Source organism: Carassius gibelio, chromosome A22 (genome assembly GCF_023724105.1).
Source record: "Carassius gibelio isolate Cgi1373 ecotype wild population from Czech Republic chromosome A22, carGib1.2-hapl.c, whole genome shotgun sequence".
In the NCBI taxonomy this organism is placed as follows: domain Eukaryota; kingdom Metazoa; phylum Chordata; class Actinopteri; order Cypriniformes; family Cyprinidae; genus Carassius; species Carassius gibelio.
Window position 1 is genome coordinate 10,986,997 of NC_068392.1, and position 16,492 is coordinate 11,003,488.

The 16,492-nt window shown below is 37.3% G+C and overlaps 1 protein-coding gene across 3 annotated transcripts in view; it reads right to left on the reverse strand.

The window, feature by feature from the left end:
• The window catches only part of LOC127942988 (histone-lysine N-methyltransferase, H3 lysine-79 specific), a 28,718-nt gene extending 12,330 nt beyond the window's left edge, over positions 1-16,388 (reverse strand). The window contains exons 1-18 of one of the 3 annotated variants that reach the window (XM_052539053.1): positions 16,042-16,388; positions 7,584-7,627; positions 7,415-7,489; positions 6,376-6,439; positions 6,058-6,286; positions 4,927-5,021; positions 4,765-4,827; positions 4,597-4,652; positions 4,143-4,222; positions 3,756-3,824; positions 3,295-3,401; positions 3,058-3,099; positions 2,870-2,962; positions 2,362-2,596; positions 1,487-1,600; positions 1,247-1,338; positions 305-406; positions 89-226 (exon numbers count right to left, since the gene is read on the reverse strand). In XM_052539053.1, coding sequence (XP_052395013.1) covers positions 89-226; positions 305-406; positions 1,247-1,338; positions 1,487-1,600; positions 2,362-2,596; positions 2,870-2,962; positions 3,058-3,099; positions 3,295-3,401; positions 3,756-3,824; positions 4,143-4,222; positions 4,597-4,652; positions 4,765-4,827; positions 4,927-5,021; positions 6,058-6,286; positions 6,376-6,439; positions 7,415-7,489; positions 7,584-7,627; positions 16,042-16,152 — 1,809 coding nt within the window. In that variant the 5' untranslated portion in view covers positions 16,153-16,388. Of the gene's footprint in view, positions 1-88; positions 227-304; positions 407-1,246; positions 1,339-1,486; positions 1,601-2,361; positions 2,597-2,869; positions 2,963-3,057; positions 3,100-3,294; positions 3,402-3,755; positions 3,825-4,142; positions 4,223-4,596; positions 4,653-4,764; positions 4,828-4,926; positions 5,022-6,057; positions 6,287-6,375; positions 6,440-7,414; positions 7,490-7,583; positions 7,628-16,041 lie in introns of those variants that run through there. The other 2 variants (XM_052539054.1, XM_052539056.1) reach the window with 2 other exon arrangements.
• Positions 16,389-16,492: the final 104 nt, after the last annotated feature.

A 16,492-nucleotide genomic window follows, 5' to 3' on the forward strand; every position in this document is an offset into this window, starting at 1 on the left:
AGTTCCACTTCTGCCAAACAAACAAAGCTTTCATTTCTGAAACTTAAGTATACTTCAGCTCTGTAACGGTTTATTGTGGATCACTTACCAGCACCAGGCTCTGGTCTCGGAGCTCTCCCATGTCCCTCTCCAGCTGTTTGGTCTGCTCCCTCAGCTGGAGGTTGTGGGCTGTGATCTCCTTCTGAGCTTGTACTAGGTCTTCCACAGTCACCGCCTTCAAGCCCAGCTGTAAGAGAGGAAGCCGAGGGTTCACATTCAGCACCGATCTGAAAGCTAGCTCACTAGGTTGTGAGACAGGTCTTACCTCCTCCAGTTTGGACTGGAAAAGGTCTCGGATCCTCTCCTTATGGGAATTACAAGCACTGAGCAGCTGCTGTGCTTGACCGGACAGTTCTGTGTGTCTCAGCTGTCACAAAAGACAGGGGAGAGAAAAGTTAAACAATAATGTTATGACAAAACCAAAAAAAATGTTCCTAATTAATTAAGTTACAATTTATAAATAAAAAATAATTATATATTTAAATAAAATATTTAGTTTTCCCATTATTAATATTTTAATTCTACTACTAGTAGTATTATTAAACAATTATTTTAAAATAATTTTAAATAAAATGTAATGTAATAAAATAAAAAAAATAATTTTTAAACTAAACAAACAATGTTTTACAATAATTTATACATTGTACATTTAAATATTTAAAATATTATCAATATTATTTATTATCAATTATTTCTACTACTATTATTAAACATGCATATATAATCATTAAATATTATAACAATATTAGCAAATTAGTAAAACAAAATGTGTATACATTTATTTGATTAATACTTATTAATAATAATAATAATAATAATTCAGTTAAAAATACAAGGAAAATATATATATAAATGAATAAATATATAATAAAATATATTATCTAAATATATTATATATATTATATATTATTATATATAAATATATAATAAAAATAATAAAAATATATGTATTATATATTATATATATATATATATATATTATATATATATATATATATATATATATATATATATATATATATATATATATATATATATATATATATATATAGAGAGAGAGAGAGAGAGAGAGAGAGAGAGAGAGAGAGAGAGAGAGAGAGAGACATTACTTGATGAATTCATTTATAATACTTCTTTATTAATAACAGGTAAACAAAGCAAAACTAAATCAAGTAAACAAATAATGTTTATTAGAAGAAAGATTCACCTTTTCCTGCTCGAGGGCTTGCTGCAGGCTGGTACGGTACTGTGGTGTCTTCATGTAGGCCATGAACTGCAGGTACTGGACTTTCATATTATCTGGAGCACAAGCAAGGAGGTTTATGTTAACTGGGTGATTGACTATGAATCTAGAGCAGATGCATTAGCACGTCTGTGGGACTGAAATGGATCTCCTCATGCTAAATCTGGAAGGAGAGCAGGTGTAAGTGAGGCTGAATGAACTTACCGAGAAGAGCCTGCAGGTCTGGTGGAGTGGGGCCCATGAGAAGCTGGCTTGATGTATAATGCTGTACTTTGGGAGGTAGCTGATAGAACGGACTCTGAGGTGACCTGTATGCATCTGTGGATTGATCCAAACCACAAAAGTCATTGTCAAAGGTACTGATGCTGTCAAATGGCCAGCAAAGACGTCATGGTTTTAAGTAGTTCTTGGCAACGATTAAAAATGTTTAATCGCGATTAATGGCATGATTTTCCTGTGATTAACCACATTATGCACAAAATTCAATAATGAATTCAAAAATAGTGTTTGCGCACTTTATTTTTAAACTACTGCTGTATGAACAAAAGTGCAATAACATTTGGTTTGCAAACACTTTAGATAAATAATGGTGCTTTTTTTTCTTTTCTTCTTTTAACAGCAGTATTCCCTTGAAATAGAAGCAGTTAAAATATTTTTTGTAAATCTCATCTGTAACATCCAATTAAAACCTCCTTGGATATTCATCTTGTGATGGTGCGTCTTGAGGGAGGCCCATTCGTGCCATCATTGTCCCAAGATCCGGTCAATAAAAAAAAAAACACCACGCGCAGACGCCCGATCATATTTTACATCACTATACCTTTGCAAGGAGGCCAGAAATGGTATGAGAAAAATAGATACAAGATAACTGAAGATGTGTTTTAGATGACTATACCAAAAGGTACAAATATTTTATCCTCGTCGTTCATAACTGGACTTTTAAATTGTATTATATTTGTAGCACAACAAAGTTGGACATAGCAATAAATACAGCTATAAACAGAATTAAACTGGACAAAAACGTTTAGCCAACTTAGCCATGTTAGAACACAAATAATAGTTTTAAGTAACTGACTCACCCTGAGCGGGGGCCGCTGAGAGGGTCTTAGCGTGCAGCAGATCAAGGGCGCTCTGGTTCTTCTTGCTCTTGCGCTCGGCTGCAGTGGCGGCAGCAGCTTTCTTAGGCCGCCCACGCTTCCTGTTGCCTAGCTTGCGGCCCCTGGGCAGCAGTTTGGCCCGGCGGGGTTTCGGTGACGGTTTCACTGTCACAAGTGAGTTTGAGCGCTCCTCCTCACCACCAGAGTCACGCTGTGTCTGATGCACAGAAATAAAGAGATATTTCATGATGTATTCATAATATGAGAATTTGTTTTTTTAAATGTATAAACTTATAATAAATAAATAAATAAACATAATGAGTGATTCCATATACGATTAATCATTTAAAACAAATGTATTCATATAAATGTAAAACAAAATCATAAATAAATATTTTTTAAATGAAATTTTTTATGAAAAATGGTATCGTTGCATCCCTGAAGTGCAAATACAATTAATTAACTAATTGAGCGATTCCTGTATATCCACCTTGTGCTCCTTGGGCTTGGTTGGGGTGGTGGTGTTGCTCTTATTCTCCTTACTGTCCTTCGGCTGGCGTCTTCTGGCTGCCTCCTGCTCCTCCTGGAAACAACAAGCCGCATGTGTTATGGGAAGAGATATAACTTAATATTTTGTCCAAAAACCCATAAACAACATGAGAATCAAACGAGTCTTACCCTGAGTTTAGGATTTTTGAGACTAGAAAAATAGTTTTCAAGCTGCAAAAAGAAAAAGCGTTTGGTTAAATATGTAATAAATCTGCTCAAAGGCGTCTCTTTTTGGACGACTGCGTGACATGAGAAAGCCACGCTCGATGTCTTTTGCCTAACAATAAAGGCTAATGCAAATCAGAGACCAATTGTACACAGAGAGGAACAGCAAAACCCATGTGACACAAATGAAAGGGCACTTACTATGGTGCGGTCTATTGTATGCAGATAGTACGACACTGGCTTCCCCGTCCATGACACTGATCCCCTCAGAGGGGACAGCTCAACTACCCTCATTATTGTGCCAATATCTTAAAAAACAAACACAAAGACCATTAAACATTGGAAAGGTGTGGTCATATTAACCTAATCTTTTATCGTACGTCTTTTCCGTACCAATCTGTATAATTGGGAATTTTGCGTAAGGGCGAAACACCTCTCTTCGCAGATTTTGCAAATGGCCAACAGAAAGCTGCTGGGTTTGATTTTTGAGTGTGCAGTGCTTCATACATCACTACAGTAAGGACAACGTAGAATCTTTGTCGCCAAAATTGTTGCGCATTTGTGAAGATTCACAATAAAAATGTCAGTAAAATTTGGCTAATTATCAGAATGACTGGATTTAGTCACTTTTGTAAGAGAAACCTACAAAGTATTATACTTACCACTCAAGTTTCGACTGTTTATTCTGAAGTTAAGAGGTGCAAATGGTTTTGAGGATACAATTTTTCCACCTACAAGAGACGAAATCGAGTCAAAACACGCCCAAGTAACAGAGAGGAGAAAACCTAAGCACATATAATCCGCAGATCAACGTGAACCAAAAAACAAGACTGACTGGGGTCAAAGGTCAAGAATGACATGTTGACACAGGTGCCTACAAGCTACACTGACACGAATCCCTTTCTTTTTCAAACATTAACAGCTAAGTTCTATTTACCTCATGTTAGGGCGGTACAAAATGGTCAAATGTGATTATTTCGATAAATTATGTGACGGTAATCTATTAAAAATATTTTACGCAAATAAAATGACATTGAAACACCACAAACCTTCCTTCATGTTAGCGAACCGTTCCTTCAGCTGGTGGTCCACCTCAGGACCAAAGGCAAAGTTATTCACAAAAATAACACTGTAAAAGAGCACATCACACTACAGACTTATACAAGACATATAAGCAACATGCAAATAGTTGAAGAAATTATGATAAAAAAAAAAAAAAAAACAAAAAAACATGAATATGGAAAATGTTAACTGGTGCATCTAAATCAGCGGTTCCCAATCCCTTAAATTCACATCTTGCACACTTTAATGCCCTTTGAATGGAACATATACACTCATTTCAAACTAAAATCATGGACGAAATATCCTGTGATGTCCACTTCGCAGGGCACTCACAGTTGAATAGAACAAACGTTGTACGTGATAAGAGATACATAGATGTATGAAATGCGCGAGGACTGGGATTGGGAAATGCCGATCTAAATAGTCTGTATGTGATCATACCTTGTGTTGGCTATTCGTTCCTTCCATTCTTCTGAAAGGAAATCTCCCCTTTCCAGCTGCCACACAAGCCCAAACAACATCAGTATGCACAGATTTCCTCCCTTGAGTCACAATGATGAGGTTTTCATAAATTATAACATCTGCTGTGATAAATGAACACACACTTACCGTGTACTCGCCATGTTTTTTGCCATACCACTTCATCCATCTCTTAAACTCCCTGTCCATTGACTGCAAACACATTCAGACATAAATATTAGTGCAAATGTACACTTTGATGCAGACTTGAGAAGTCGGCGTGTATAAAGAGTTGTATAATAACGTTGGCACCTCGGCATATGTTGCTGGAGTGTCTGCTTTCTCCACGCCGAAGTAGTGTTTACAGTTGGTGGCTGCAGCGACTTGCAGGACTACCTGACCAACTCCTGTAAAATCAAGCAAAGACGACAATTGGTAACCAAGATCTGTTTACATGGCGCTGAATTTTCTGAGTTGTGTTATCTGATTAGCTCTCGCATTTTTATTGGACTTTCAATCTTAAAAGTCCCACTCACAGCCTATTAAGATCGATAGTCGCAGTTGCATTTTCCAATGCACTCTTCTATTTTTATTATCTTAAAGTCATGGTAGGAGGTTAGCAATAGCAAGCTAGCTTTGAAAGCATGAGATCCCACCCTCCCTGCAAATCACTCTCCAAAGCCACGCCTCCTTCAAAACAATAACCCTTCCATTCTCAGTCCGCAACAGCCTAATGGAACGAGCTGGTGACATATCAAGTCTGCGTGAACAGGGTGGACGGAGGTATGCAAATATATATACGTTGACAGGCTGGAATATCATTAGATGAACATTTTACGGTCCTACAACTTCCACAGACGATATAAATCCATTTAGACCACTTAACTTGTGATTGCTATCAAGACGTGTAGAGGCTTTCATCCAGCATAACAAAACATGTTTTTGATCCAAATCTCGTAACCCACCTTTAAACTGCAACTCAAGTGCTGTTTATACTTGTGGTCCTGAATTTGCCATTTTACAGTTACATTAGCGTTTTTATTGGACTTTTAGTCTTAAACGGCATCCCAAGACCCATTTATGCCAATTATGGTACTGAAATCGCTATTACGCCATTTTTATTGGACTTTCAATGCTCAACTGCTACTTTATACCAATTATGGTAGTGAATTCGCTTTTGTGTTTTCCAGTTCGCATTGTGTTTTATTGGACATTCATTCTTAAACTGATAGCAAAGATCTGTTCATATCAATAATAGTCATTCATTTTCTCCAGTATTCCAATTAGCTATGCATTTTTGCTGAACTTTCAGTCTTATATCACTAATCAAGACTTGCTTAAACCAATTATGGAAGCCAATTTGCAGTGTTATTTGAATTTACGGTTGAGTTTTCCATTCAGAGCCACCAATGAAAAAAGCCTTGAATAATAGACGTTACTTACCACTGCCCAGATCCACAAAGGTGTCCTCTTCCATCATCTCCATCTCATCAATGATCTGAGCCACCAGGTCAAAAGAGGTCTCTCCGTACACCTCAGGAGAGAACGGCTCGTAGTTGTTGAGTTTCTCTGGGTCGGTGACGGAGTGGTTGTAGACCTGCTGCAGGATGTGACGCAGCAGACCGTTGGAAGGCCTCTTGTTCAGTTTCATGGGTTGGGTGGTCCCTTTCCACTGCAACACACAAACACAAAGTTCTACATGTAGTTTGAGCTAAAAAAAAAAAAAAAAAAAAATCTGTTGTCTACAAGAAAGACCTGTACCAGTTGGTGAATGCTGTCAATGGCTCTGTTGTACTTATCACACAGTCTCTGCATACTCTCAAAGCTGCAGGAAAACACAAAAATAAATGATTGTCTATGAAATCTTTTATCAGCTCATAATAAACCATGTGGCTTGTGCTCAGATACAAGAAAAGCAAAGGAGCAGCAATATATCCAAGTTAATATATCCTATTTGTACTGCATATAATAAAATCATCACACCTCTAACAAATATTATTTAAAATTAAGTAGAAAGAAGTTGGAAATATTTAACTTGTAATATTTTGTCAAACTTTTGTCATTTCATCATTTCAACTTTTACAAAATTAGTAAAACCACTCATAAATTATTAATGATTATATTAAACAGCATATAATAAAATAATAACTTTATAATAATTTAATTTGAAATATTCTGAAGATTGTTATTTCATAATATCTACTTTCATAAAACTAGTAATTCAACTAAAACTAATAAGTTGATGCATGATACATATTAAATATTCTAATTTTGAAATTAAGAGTATAATTAGAAATATTTAATTCGTAATATTCTGTGAAGCTTGGCATTTCATAATATCGACTTTCACAAAACTAGTTTCCAAAAGAAAATAATAAATACATGATCAATCATAATACGATTAATACTTTATCATTTAAAAATACATTCTTAAACCAGTTTTTATTATATTAATAAAATAAATTATTTAGTTTAATTTATTCTGTAAAGCTTTTTTCATCTTTCACAAAAATAGCATAGCATTTTTTATTGGCATGTACAACAAATACCACTTTTAATATCAATAATAATAAATTGAATTTAAATTAATTAAAAAATAATAATTAATAACAATAATTAAAAACAATAATACAGAAAAATTATTATAATTAAATATATTCTTATTAATAATAATAATAATAATAATAAGTAGTAGTAGTAGCAGTAGTATAAATATTATTATTAATTTATTTTTAGGCTTCATTTTTCAAATGATACCTAATGAACCCTATCTTATAAGATTTTGTGCCAATTTCCTCACCACTTGGTGTCGTAGTCGATAAGAACGTAGTTCTCCATGGCCAGCTTAAGATCTGGGATCTCTTCACACACCCAGCTGAACAAAGACAAGAGAGAGGTCAAGTTTTAAACTGATAAGCAGTCAAACATATCAGTAAAACCAAACCAAAGAAAACTGGTCATAGACGTACCGAATGGTTTCGATGATTTCATGTGCAGCATCATGATGTTTATCCTGGGGAGAAGGAAAGAAATGCTGTGTTATAAACAGAGTCCACAATTAATGTTTTAATGACTCTCCAGACTACTCATTCGGTGTGTGACATGTAGTTATCTATCCAGTGTTCATTTTGACAGCCAATTTTGATTTGATCTCAGTCAAAGTCTTTTGACTTAAATGGCATTTAGTTTTAGTCATATTTTAGTTTTAATCGACTAAAGGCTCTGTTATACTCCAGTCTGGAAGCATACATGGACAACTGGGGACTACTATTAAACTACTGAAAGTGAAGACGACCCTCTGATGATGATTTTTATGTCACACGGACCCTTGTGCAATTATGTACTCATGTAAAGTATAACACTAGCTTAAATCTACAGTGGATTTAGCTGGCTGACATCTAAATGGTTTTAGTAAGTGTAATGCATTTATTAAGCATTTCTCTAAAATATCCAAACTCATAATGTATAGGTTTGATATTAAGGTTTTATTATGCAATATAGACAGAGATTTAACTGCTATAACACACAACATGCCTTTATATTGAAATCAAATAAAACCACTTCTTATAAAAGAAACAAAAACCTGGTCCTCCTTTCAATGAAATACCAATGGTTATATAATTTCCATTCTTTATAACCACTTTATCTACATGAGAAAAGTTTCTACGACTACAACAGAATCTTGACCTTTCCAGATTGTGACGGGTCACGGATCACAACTGTAGCACATTTCTGAACACACAGCAGCCAGTGTGCCTTCTGGCAAGAGAACAAGTTCATCGGCCACACATGTCCGGATAAGTACATTACGTCACAATAAGCAGTAACTGATCCTGCGCGTTACAGTATATGAATGCACTCTGTAATCTACTGTATTTTAAAATGAATAGAGTGTGCAAAAGAAAATGGGCGCTACAAGTGTGAGTCGTACATTAATTATTATTTATATACTATTGTAGTTTTTATTAATATTTTCATGTACCTTTTATTTGCATATTTGCATTTCTCATTTTCATTTTAGTTGGTTTTACTTTTTTTTTTAACTGAGTGGTATTTTAGTGTTATTTAGCTTGTGTGTTTATTTTTCCCCGTGTGAATTTAAATTGTAGTCATTTTATGTGCTTTTGTTATTTGTATTATTTATTTGTATTATTAATTACTAACATATAATTTAAGTATTTCATTTTTGTATTATTTGATTTCAATTGCTAAAATTGGTATGTTAAGCATTAACAAGGATTTATATTGCATTAAAAAATAAATTTCATTTCAGTTTTAGTAACTGATTTCAGTTAATAGCAACATTTCTACTTTGTCTAATATTAGTATTTTATTTTATTTCAATGATCAAAACTGCTTTAACCATAAACGAGGCTCAGAAGGTCAATATGTATGATTAATCGAGTCTAATTAACCCGGGATTGTCTTAAATGTGGATGTGTCCCCACCGAACTCCGTCCATCCTGCCGCTGGAGCTCTGCTGCCGTCTGACCCAGTGACCCACTTTCCGTCAAGCTCCTCCTGAGAAGCCCTTTGCCTGCCTGAGTGTGCCGCTGCCGGGCTCCTCTGCCTCTCTAGGCTCCTCCTAACTGTTTCCCCGCTCAGCTGCACATACGGCGAGTCTCGTGCTCTTCCTCCCACCCCTGCAGCACCAAGGCAGCGTCACAGCACTGGGAAATAATGCAGCCATAGTCCAAGGCGAACAAGGGCACTTATTTAAAGCAGGGATGGAGCGTTATTGCATTAAATGCAAATGCTAAGACAGATGGCACAGTGCGTACGTGCACAAGCAGACACTTATCATGCTGCACGAGAGAAGCACAGCAACACCAGCGCCAGAGCTAAAAATATCCAGAGGAAAGGAGGGGAGGATGACCGAGAGCAAAAAATAAAGCACGACAGCCCTCCATCACGAGCAGACTTGACTCACAAGCACAAAAACGGACTCTTGGCTCACCTCATGCACACTTGATGTGACTCACGGAGAGAGAGGAACACTCATCCTCACTGCACAACTCTTTGTTTTGGGTGTGTGTGTGTGTATTAACGGGTTTAACCGGGTCATGCCATTCAAACGATTAGGTTGGTTTGCTTATAATTCCTCAGTCGAAACGAATCATTTTGTAGCCAAGTTGAAGGAAATTACACTTTCACATGGAAGCAATTACAGGCCATCTAAGTTTCCAGATATGGGATGTAAATGTGGCCGGATACGTAGGTTACAAGAGCGTGGGGAAGAAAGAAAACAGTGAAGTTCAGTGTTCGATAAAAACCCTCTTCTTTCTCCCACCCCAGGTGAGTGGGATGCTTTTATTTACAACACAAAATGTGATGCTAGTGGATGAGGAACCGCCAATACGACAGCAGGAGAGGAAATATCACATGACCTGTGTCTCTGGAAAACAAGATTTGAATGAATCGAGGGCATTTGGGCCTTTGTAAAACAGTCAGCTTGAATAAGCATTTGGTCATCAATTATTCACTTGCATGATGTTTGTAACCAGTATGACTTTATTTGTTCAAAGCAGCATAAAAGGAGAAGTTTTGTAGAATGTATATGCTGCTCTTTTCTGTTTAAATGAATGTGAAGACTAGGTTAAGGCACTCACAAGCTCTTGATTCAGGTTGGTACTGTTTAGCTATAATGTCCATTCTGATAACATGAATGAGAGAAATTCTCTTTTTCCAAATTAGATTCAAATCATCTTCTTGAACTGTTTATTAATAAAATCTGGCTGCATGTTCTTGATTCACTAAAAAGAAATGGCTCAAATGAGTCATTCTATTCGGTAATCACAATACAATGGCTGCACTATACATTTTTGATTCACTAATAAGAATCGGCTCATAAGAGGTATTTGTTTCAGTAATCAGACTATACTGGTCATGCTGAATAAGTTTGAATCAGCAACAAGCCACAGCTCATTAGAATCATTTGTTTAGAGAATCAGACAACACTAGTCATTCTGTATATTTATGATTCACTGAAAAGAATCAGCTCATAAGAGTCATATGTTTGGGAATCAGGGTACACTGGTCATTCTGTACATTTATGATTCACTAAAAATAATTGGTTCATATGAGGCTCATTAAAAATAGATAAAAATACAAAACATTCAATTGCACTGTACAGAAGAGAAAAAAAGCAGCATGGAAATTCTGCCAAACATCTCTTTTTGTAATCTTTGAATGAAAGCTAGTCATATGGGCTTTGAACAACATGAAGGTGACCAAATGTACTTTTCCTTTAAGGGAAGTCTAAGGCCCAATCCCAATTCTACCCCTTAGCCCTTCCCCTACCCTAAGAGGAAGGGCCAGATAGCCCTTCAAACGAAGATTTTTCAGGACCACACTTCAAACGAAGGGGTATGAATTATCTCAGCAACATGGCTACTACAGCGAACAAAAAGACACACAAATGTAAGCTTTTCCGGCATAAATAAAGATTTTAAAAAAAATCTATCATTTGTTTTATGTTACATTCAATTGTAAGTTCATATTAACGGTCATGTTACTCAAAGACGCAAATGTTTGCTAACGTCATATCATTACAGACTGCATGATGTCTGATCAAGGCAATGACTGCAGTAAACAATGATGGGGGCTAATCTCCCCCAATAATTTGAAATCGCTAAACCATTTTCTCAAATATTGCCTATTCAAGAGAGAGAGAAAAAATGGAAGTTGCGTGTATTCGGGTTTGTGCGTTTATCTTTTTAGAGTGAGTTTACTTAAAAACAGCGATTGTATCCTCTCATCGCTGGAAAATATAATGTTGCTACATTATATTTTCCAGCAACAACAGGATACAATCGCTGTTTTTAAGTATTTAAACTGTATTTAATAAAAGTCGTGGGGCAGCGTTGACAAGTTTATTTTCTTCTGGATGTGTGAGCTGTATGATTTCCAATATGTGTGTGTGTCAGTAAGCAGCGCATTAATACCGAACGATAATTAAAGGCTCTAAGGCTACGTTCACACTGCAGGGCTTAATGCTCAATTTCCGATTTTTTGGAAAAAATTTTTTTTTTGCAAGGCCGTTCACATTTCCAATTAAATGCGACCTTTGTGATCTCCTGTGTGAACGTGAAATGACCCAGGAGTGACCCGCATGCGCAGAAGAGTACTCAACGGTCAACAACGTCACTCGTTGTTTACGGAAGTAGCTAACGTTTGGATGTCAACAACAGTGTAGTCAACAGCGGAGCTCTTTTTGCAATATTAAAGCTATTTTCCCAACGAAGCCAGCACAATTACAATCTTCTCGTTTTAAGAATAAATTTAAAAGGAGGAGGAGAGCAAGGTTTTTGGCCATGGCGTTTTGTGGAGCAGTGTTAGCAACGTCGGTACAGAGAAACGTGTGGGTGCGGAGTGGTGGGATACTGATGTGAGTAGCTTCAATAATAAAGAACAACTAATATTTGTTATTAATCTTCTCGTTCCCGCCTACTTCAACGCAGAATTATGACGTTTGTAGCATATGAATGACGTACGGGTCAGATACATGTGGCTTGGCCGTTCAGACGGAGGTAGCATTTCAAAAGATCGGATACGCATCGGATTCAGGACCACATACCCAAGTGGCCTGGGTCACATTTGAAAAGATCGGAGTCGTTCAGACTGTCATGAAAAGATCAGATACAGGACGCATATAGGGGTTGAATTGGGTCGTTTCAGCCTGCAGTGTGAACGTAGCCTGCACACCAGCACACCAGTATATGTGTGTATTGTAAGAGCTGGACGATGAATGATGACGTGTGACGGCATAGTAGTCGTGTCCCAATTCTCAGGGGAATATTTTCTCTGTGGGGAAGGGGTATAAAATAGAATTGGGCCTAAATCACCAGTGCATGTGGATAACCACCGCCCAGACTCCCTAATTAACAGAATCCGCCCCTCCCTAAAAAATTTGCAAGGCACGTCTAAAGCTTACCAAATTTTTGTTTGCCCAACAGCGGGTCAGAAACAAGGCTCTCAGTAGGTGGGGCATCCATCCCTTATCAGCCAAAGTCAAAGACAGAAGTCATCTGAGGCCAAGCGAGACAGTAAAACCAATGAGGTCACGACTATTGTACCCTGAATGACATAAATGAAAGAGACTGGAGTTTTCAGTGATGCAACAGCTCTGAAAACCCATACTTCTGAAAAAAACCATGTGGGTTTTTTCAGAAGAATGGGTTTTCAGAGCCGCTGCATCTCGGTTTGTGTAAAAAGAACATGAATCATAGTATATTAAACATTGGGAAGGACAAATGAGACAGCCGTTTCTGTAGAAACCACAGGCTTTGATCTGCACCCCCCCAATTTCCGTCTATGAGCAAAACAGCGTTGGCAACTCTGGTGGCGTGAGAAATGCGAACTTTCGGGTGACGTGAGGACTTTCCCAACACATTCTCGTAATAAAATATTACAATAAAATACCCAGTCTTGTTTTTTCTTCAGTTACAATAAAAATTAAGCCATTTTCTCATCTTTTAGACCCTAAATATTACTCAAACTGCCTGCTATAACAGGGTAAACAGCAGTGCATATGTGTTTTATGGGGGGTCTGGCCCACTGTCAACCGGTTCAGCAGCTCAGCATCACTAGAGCTAATCACAGCATGGAATCTGTGTGTTAGGATTACTGTACATGTGCAATGACTGTACAATGCTTTCAGAAACAACAAAGACAGAAGAGAAGAACAGTGACTCAGTGGATGTTACGACAACAAAAAAGCCTTTTTGACACCATTTAGGGCACAATAATCGTAGAAACTAGATGAATACAATTTTAAAAGAAAATGTAAAGCGGAAAACAGCTTGTCACCAAAATGCTAGGACATACTGGGTGGTTTCCAGGGCATTGCTAAAGTGTTTAAAAGCCTCCTAACATCAAATGTCCATGATATTCGCAACTCTAGAATCTGTTTCTTAATCTAACTATACATTGTTGTTGTTTTTTTTGTTTTATCTTCTAATAGTTCAAGATCACAAGCCTGATCGGAAAAGTCCAAGGTTTTCACATGTACCCAGTATGTAATTACGCATCATTATAGTACGTAATGTTTCAAAAGGTACTGACAAGGAAGACAATGGGCGGGGCTTGATGTACAGTTCCACCTCTCTGGAGATAATGGGTGGAGCTAGAAGGTCCAATCACATTTTAACCTTAAACATAACTAGGTAAAACTACATTAGGTCAACAGAGGTGGATCTACACTAGGTCAAGCTCCAGTCATTTGGCTCTGCAGTGAGCACTCAATTTTTTAGGGCTTCATGTATTGATTTTTATTGTTTTTTTTTTTGCAGTAATTTGTTGTTCAACAAGGTGGCAACATGGATGCTAAATGTTCTGGCTCAAGTGGCAGAGCATTGTGTTAGCAGCACAAGGTTGTGGGTTCGATTCCCAGGGAACACATGTTAGGTAAAAACTGTTAGCCTGAATGCACTGTAAGTCACTTTGGATAAAAGCGTCTGCTAAAAGCATAAATTTAAATTTGTCTCACCATCAAAAAAGAAACAGAACCACAACAACAGATTTCCGTGCTTGACGGGGTTCAGAAATCCACGCAGCTCTAGTTTAAATGTGTACAAAGATTTTTACACGTCATATCGGGATGAAACTATCAAGCAAACTTGTAAAAAAAGAAAAAAAAAAGTATACTATGGTCTTTTAGAAAAAGATGAGGTGTAATTTGTGTTTTTAGTACAACAGCACAAGGTAAGTAATACACCAAATATTTAATACTTAGAGTTTGGAGTCCATACAGCGTGTAATAATATTTGTCAAGCTTCAATAACAACATATATGCTGGAAAGTTAACTTAAAAAAGCCAATATTCAAGTCCAGCAAGCTTTACAACCCTCCAGTAGCCACTAAAAGTCAGTTATTGCCAAACTTCCTACAGAATCCTGCATACTGGCTTGTTTTTCAAGAAATGTCAGCCATAAGGGTTACATTATGACACACTGGAGGGAGGCATCCAGATCTGATGGTAACCGAAACACACAGCACTGATCCCAATGCAAGGGCTGCCAAATGAGAAAACGCGTTTGTAGACCTCAGTGACAAATCTGACACTTCCAGAGCAATACACAATACTTCAAAAGAAACTGCGGAAAACGGCAAAATACCCGTTACGGGACACAAATCAAAGCTGTGTCAATAAAACACACTAACAATATGGAGATACCGTCCTCTCGCCTGAGAGCACTAACGTTATTCGCCTTTTGTTTGACACCCTCTGTGTGATATTGAGCCGGCAGGAAGCTTATTCCACCCTAATATCCACTACTACAGTTATCCACACACACACACGGCCGATATTTACAATGTTTAAGTTATCTACAGTTTGACGAGTGTTAGTGTTGGGTAGAAAGCGATAAAGTTAGCTAGCCCTGCTATCTGACTGTTAGCATAACGGCTAACGAACATTTCTGCCCACATTAACATTGTTCATACAAACTGTCGTTTCAGCCTTAAAACGTGCATTAATGTACGTTCAAACCTTTTGCTCGTCAATAACCTTGCATTTCTGATGTAAATGAATAAGTGTTTTACACAAACTCTCTGCTAAGGCAGGTTTTGTTTAGCGGCGGTGTCTCAAACTCTAGTGAGCTGCCTACCTAGTGAACAAAATATCGCTCGTGTTTTAGTGAACTACAGCTTATAATAAATAACAATAGTTAAGTAAATGACGCAAGATTTGTTTCGGTTTAAGTATAAAGAATCGGTTCAGTAAATAAAGTAGCTCATAACATCCAACAAACAAACTCACTTGTCAACCAAGTTCAGTGGCATTACAGATATAACCTCAAGAAAGTGGTCAATGCACTGATCTATAATATAGATCAGTGGGTCACTGACATAAATGAAAATAAATCAAATTCAAAAGATTTGAAACACAACAAAGGCGTCTTTGTGTAATCATTCACGTCTGATCGCGTTAGAACGGAGAAGCGAGCGTAAACGTTCCCCAAGTAGACAGCTCACTATGATTTGAGACGCAGCCATTGCACGAGATGGCCAACTGGGTCAGCAGGCTACACACACTGTGGATTTCCTGCGATTCAAATAATATTTGCTACGGTTATAATAAATATATATATTTTTTTTTAATAAAACAGACTAGGTTATTTTAGGTCTATCTAACGTTTAATGGTCTTCCGAACACCTTTACAAAGACATAAACGTTCAGGGTATATTAAACTATTTTAGGATGTAATGACACTCTCCTGTCCCAACTGTAAGCGGCTCTTAGTTGTTAAAACACTAATATTGAAATAAACACACTACAAAAACCACAACAAGATGTCCACACACTACTACACGTTGTTCTCTAACTACCGTGAACGTTAACGTTACATGACCCACTTCGCTTTATTGGAAGGGAATCCTGGTGTTGATTTCGGTTATTATTAAAACAATAATAATGATTGTACTTACATATACAGGTAAGGGCCACGGGTAGCCTGCAGCCTCGGCTCCGACCGGCGACTTCAGTTTTAACTCCAGCTTTTCTCCCATTCTCCCCAATACAGCTAATGGACGAGACATATAAACTAGAGTAAGGGCATTCTCCGTGAAAAAAACATCAGGTTTAACGCGACAGGATCTCACGATGGATATCGCGGGCTGCGGTTGTTTTCACACAGTTGCGCGGCACGATTTGGTCGATTTGAATCCAATCTGCGCCGGTGAATTAGAGAAAATGATCGGTTAAGCCGAGCGGCTGCTCCGTCTCGGCAATACCGCCGCCATCTTGACCGGCTCACGATGAAAAAAAAAATGCGCCCGAATGTGTGTGTATTTGGTCATGTGAAGTTTGATTCATTTCCGCGATTCGGTTCTTTTGAACAACTTTGGTTCAAAAACAGATCAAACGAGTCTTTTACGT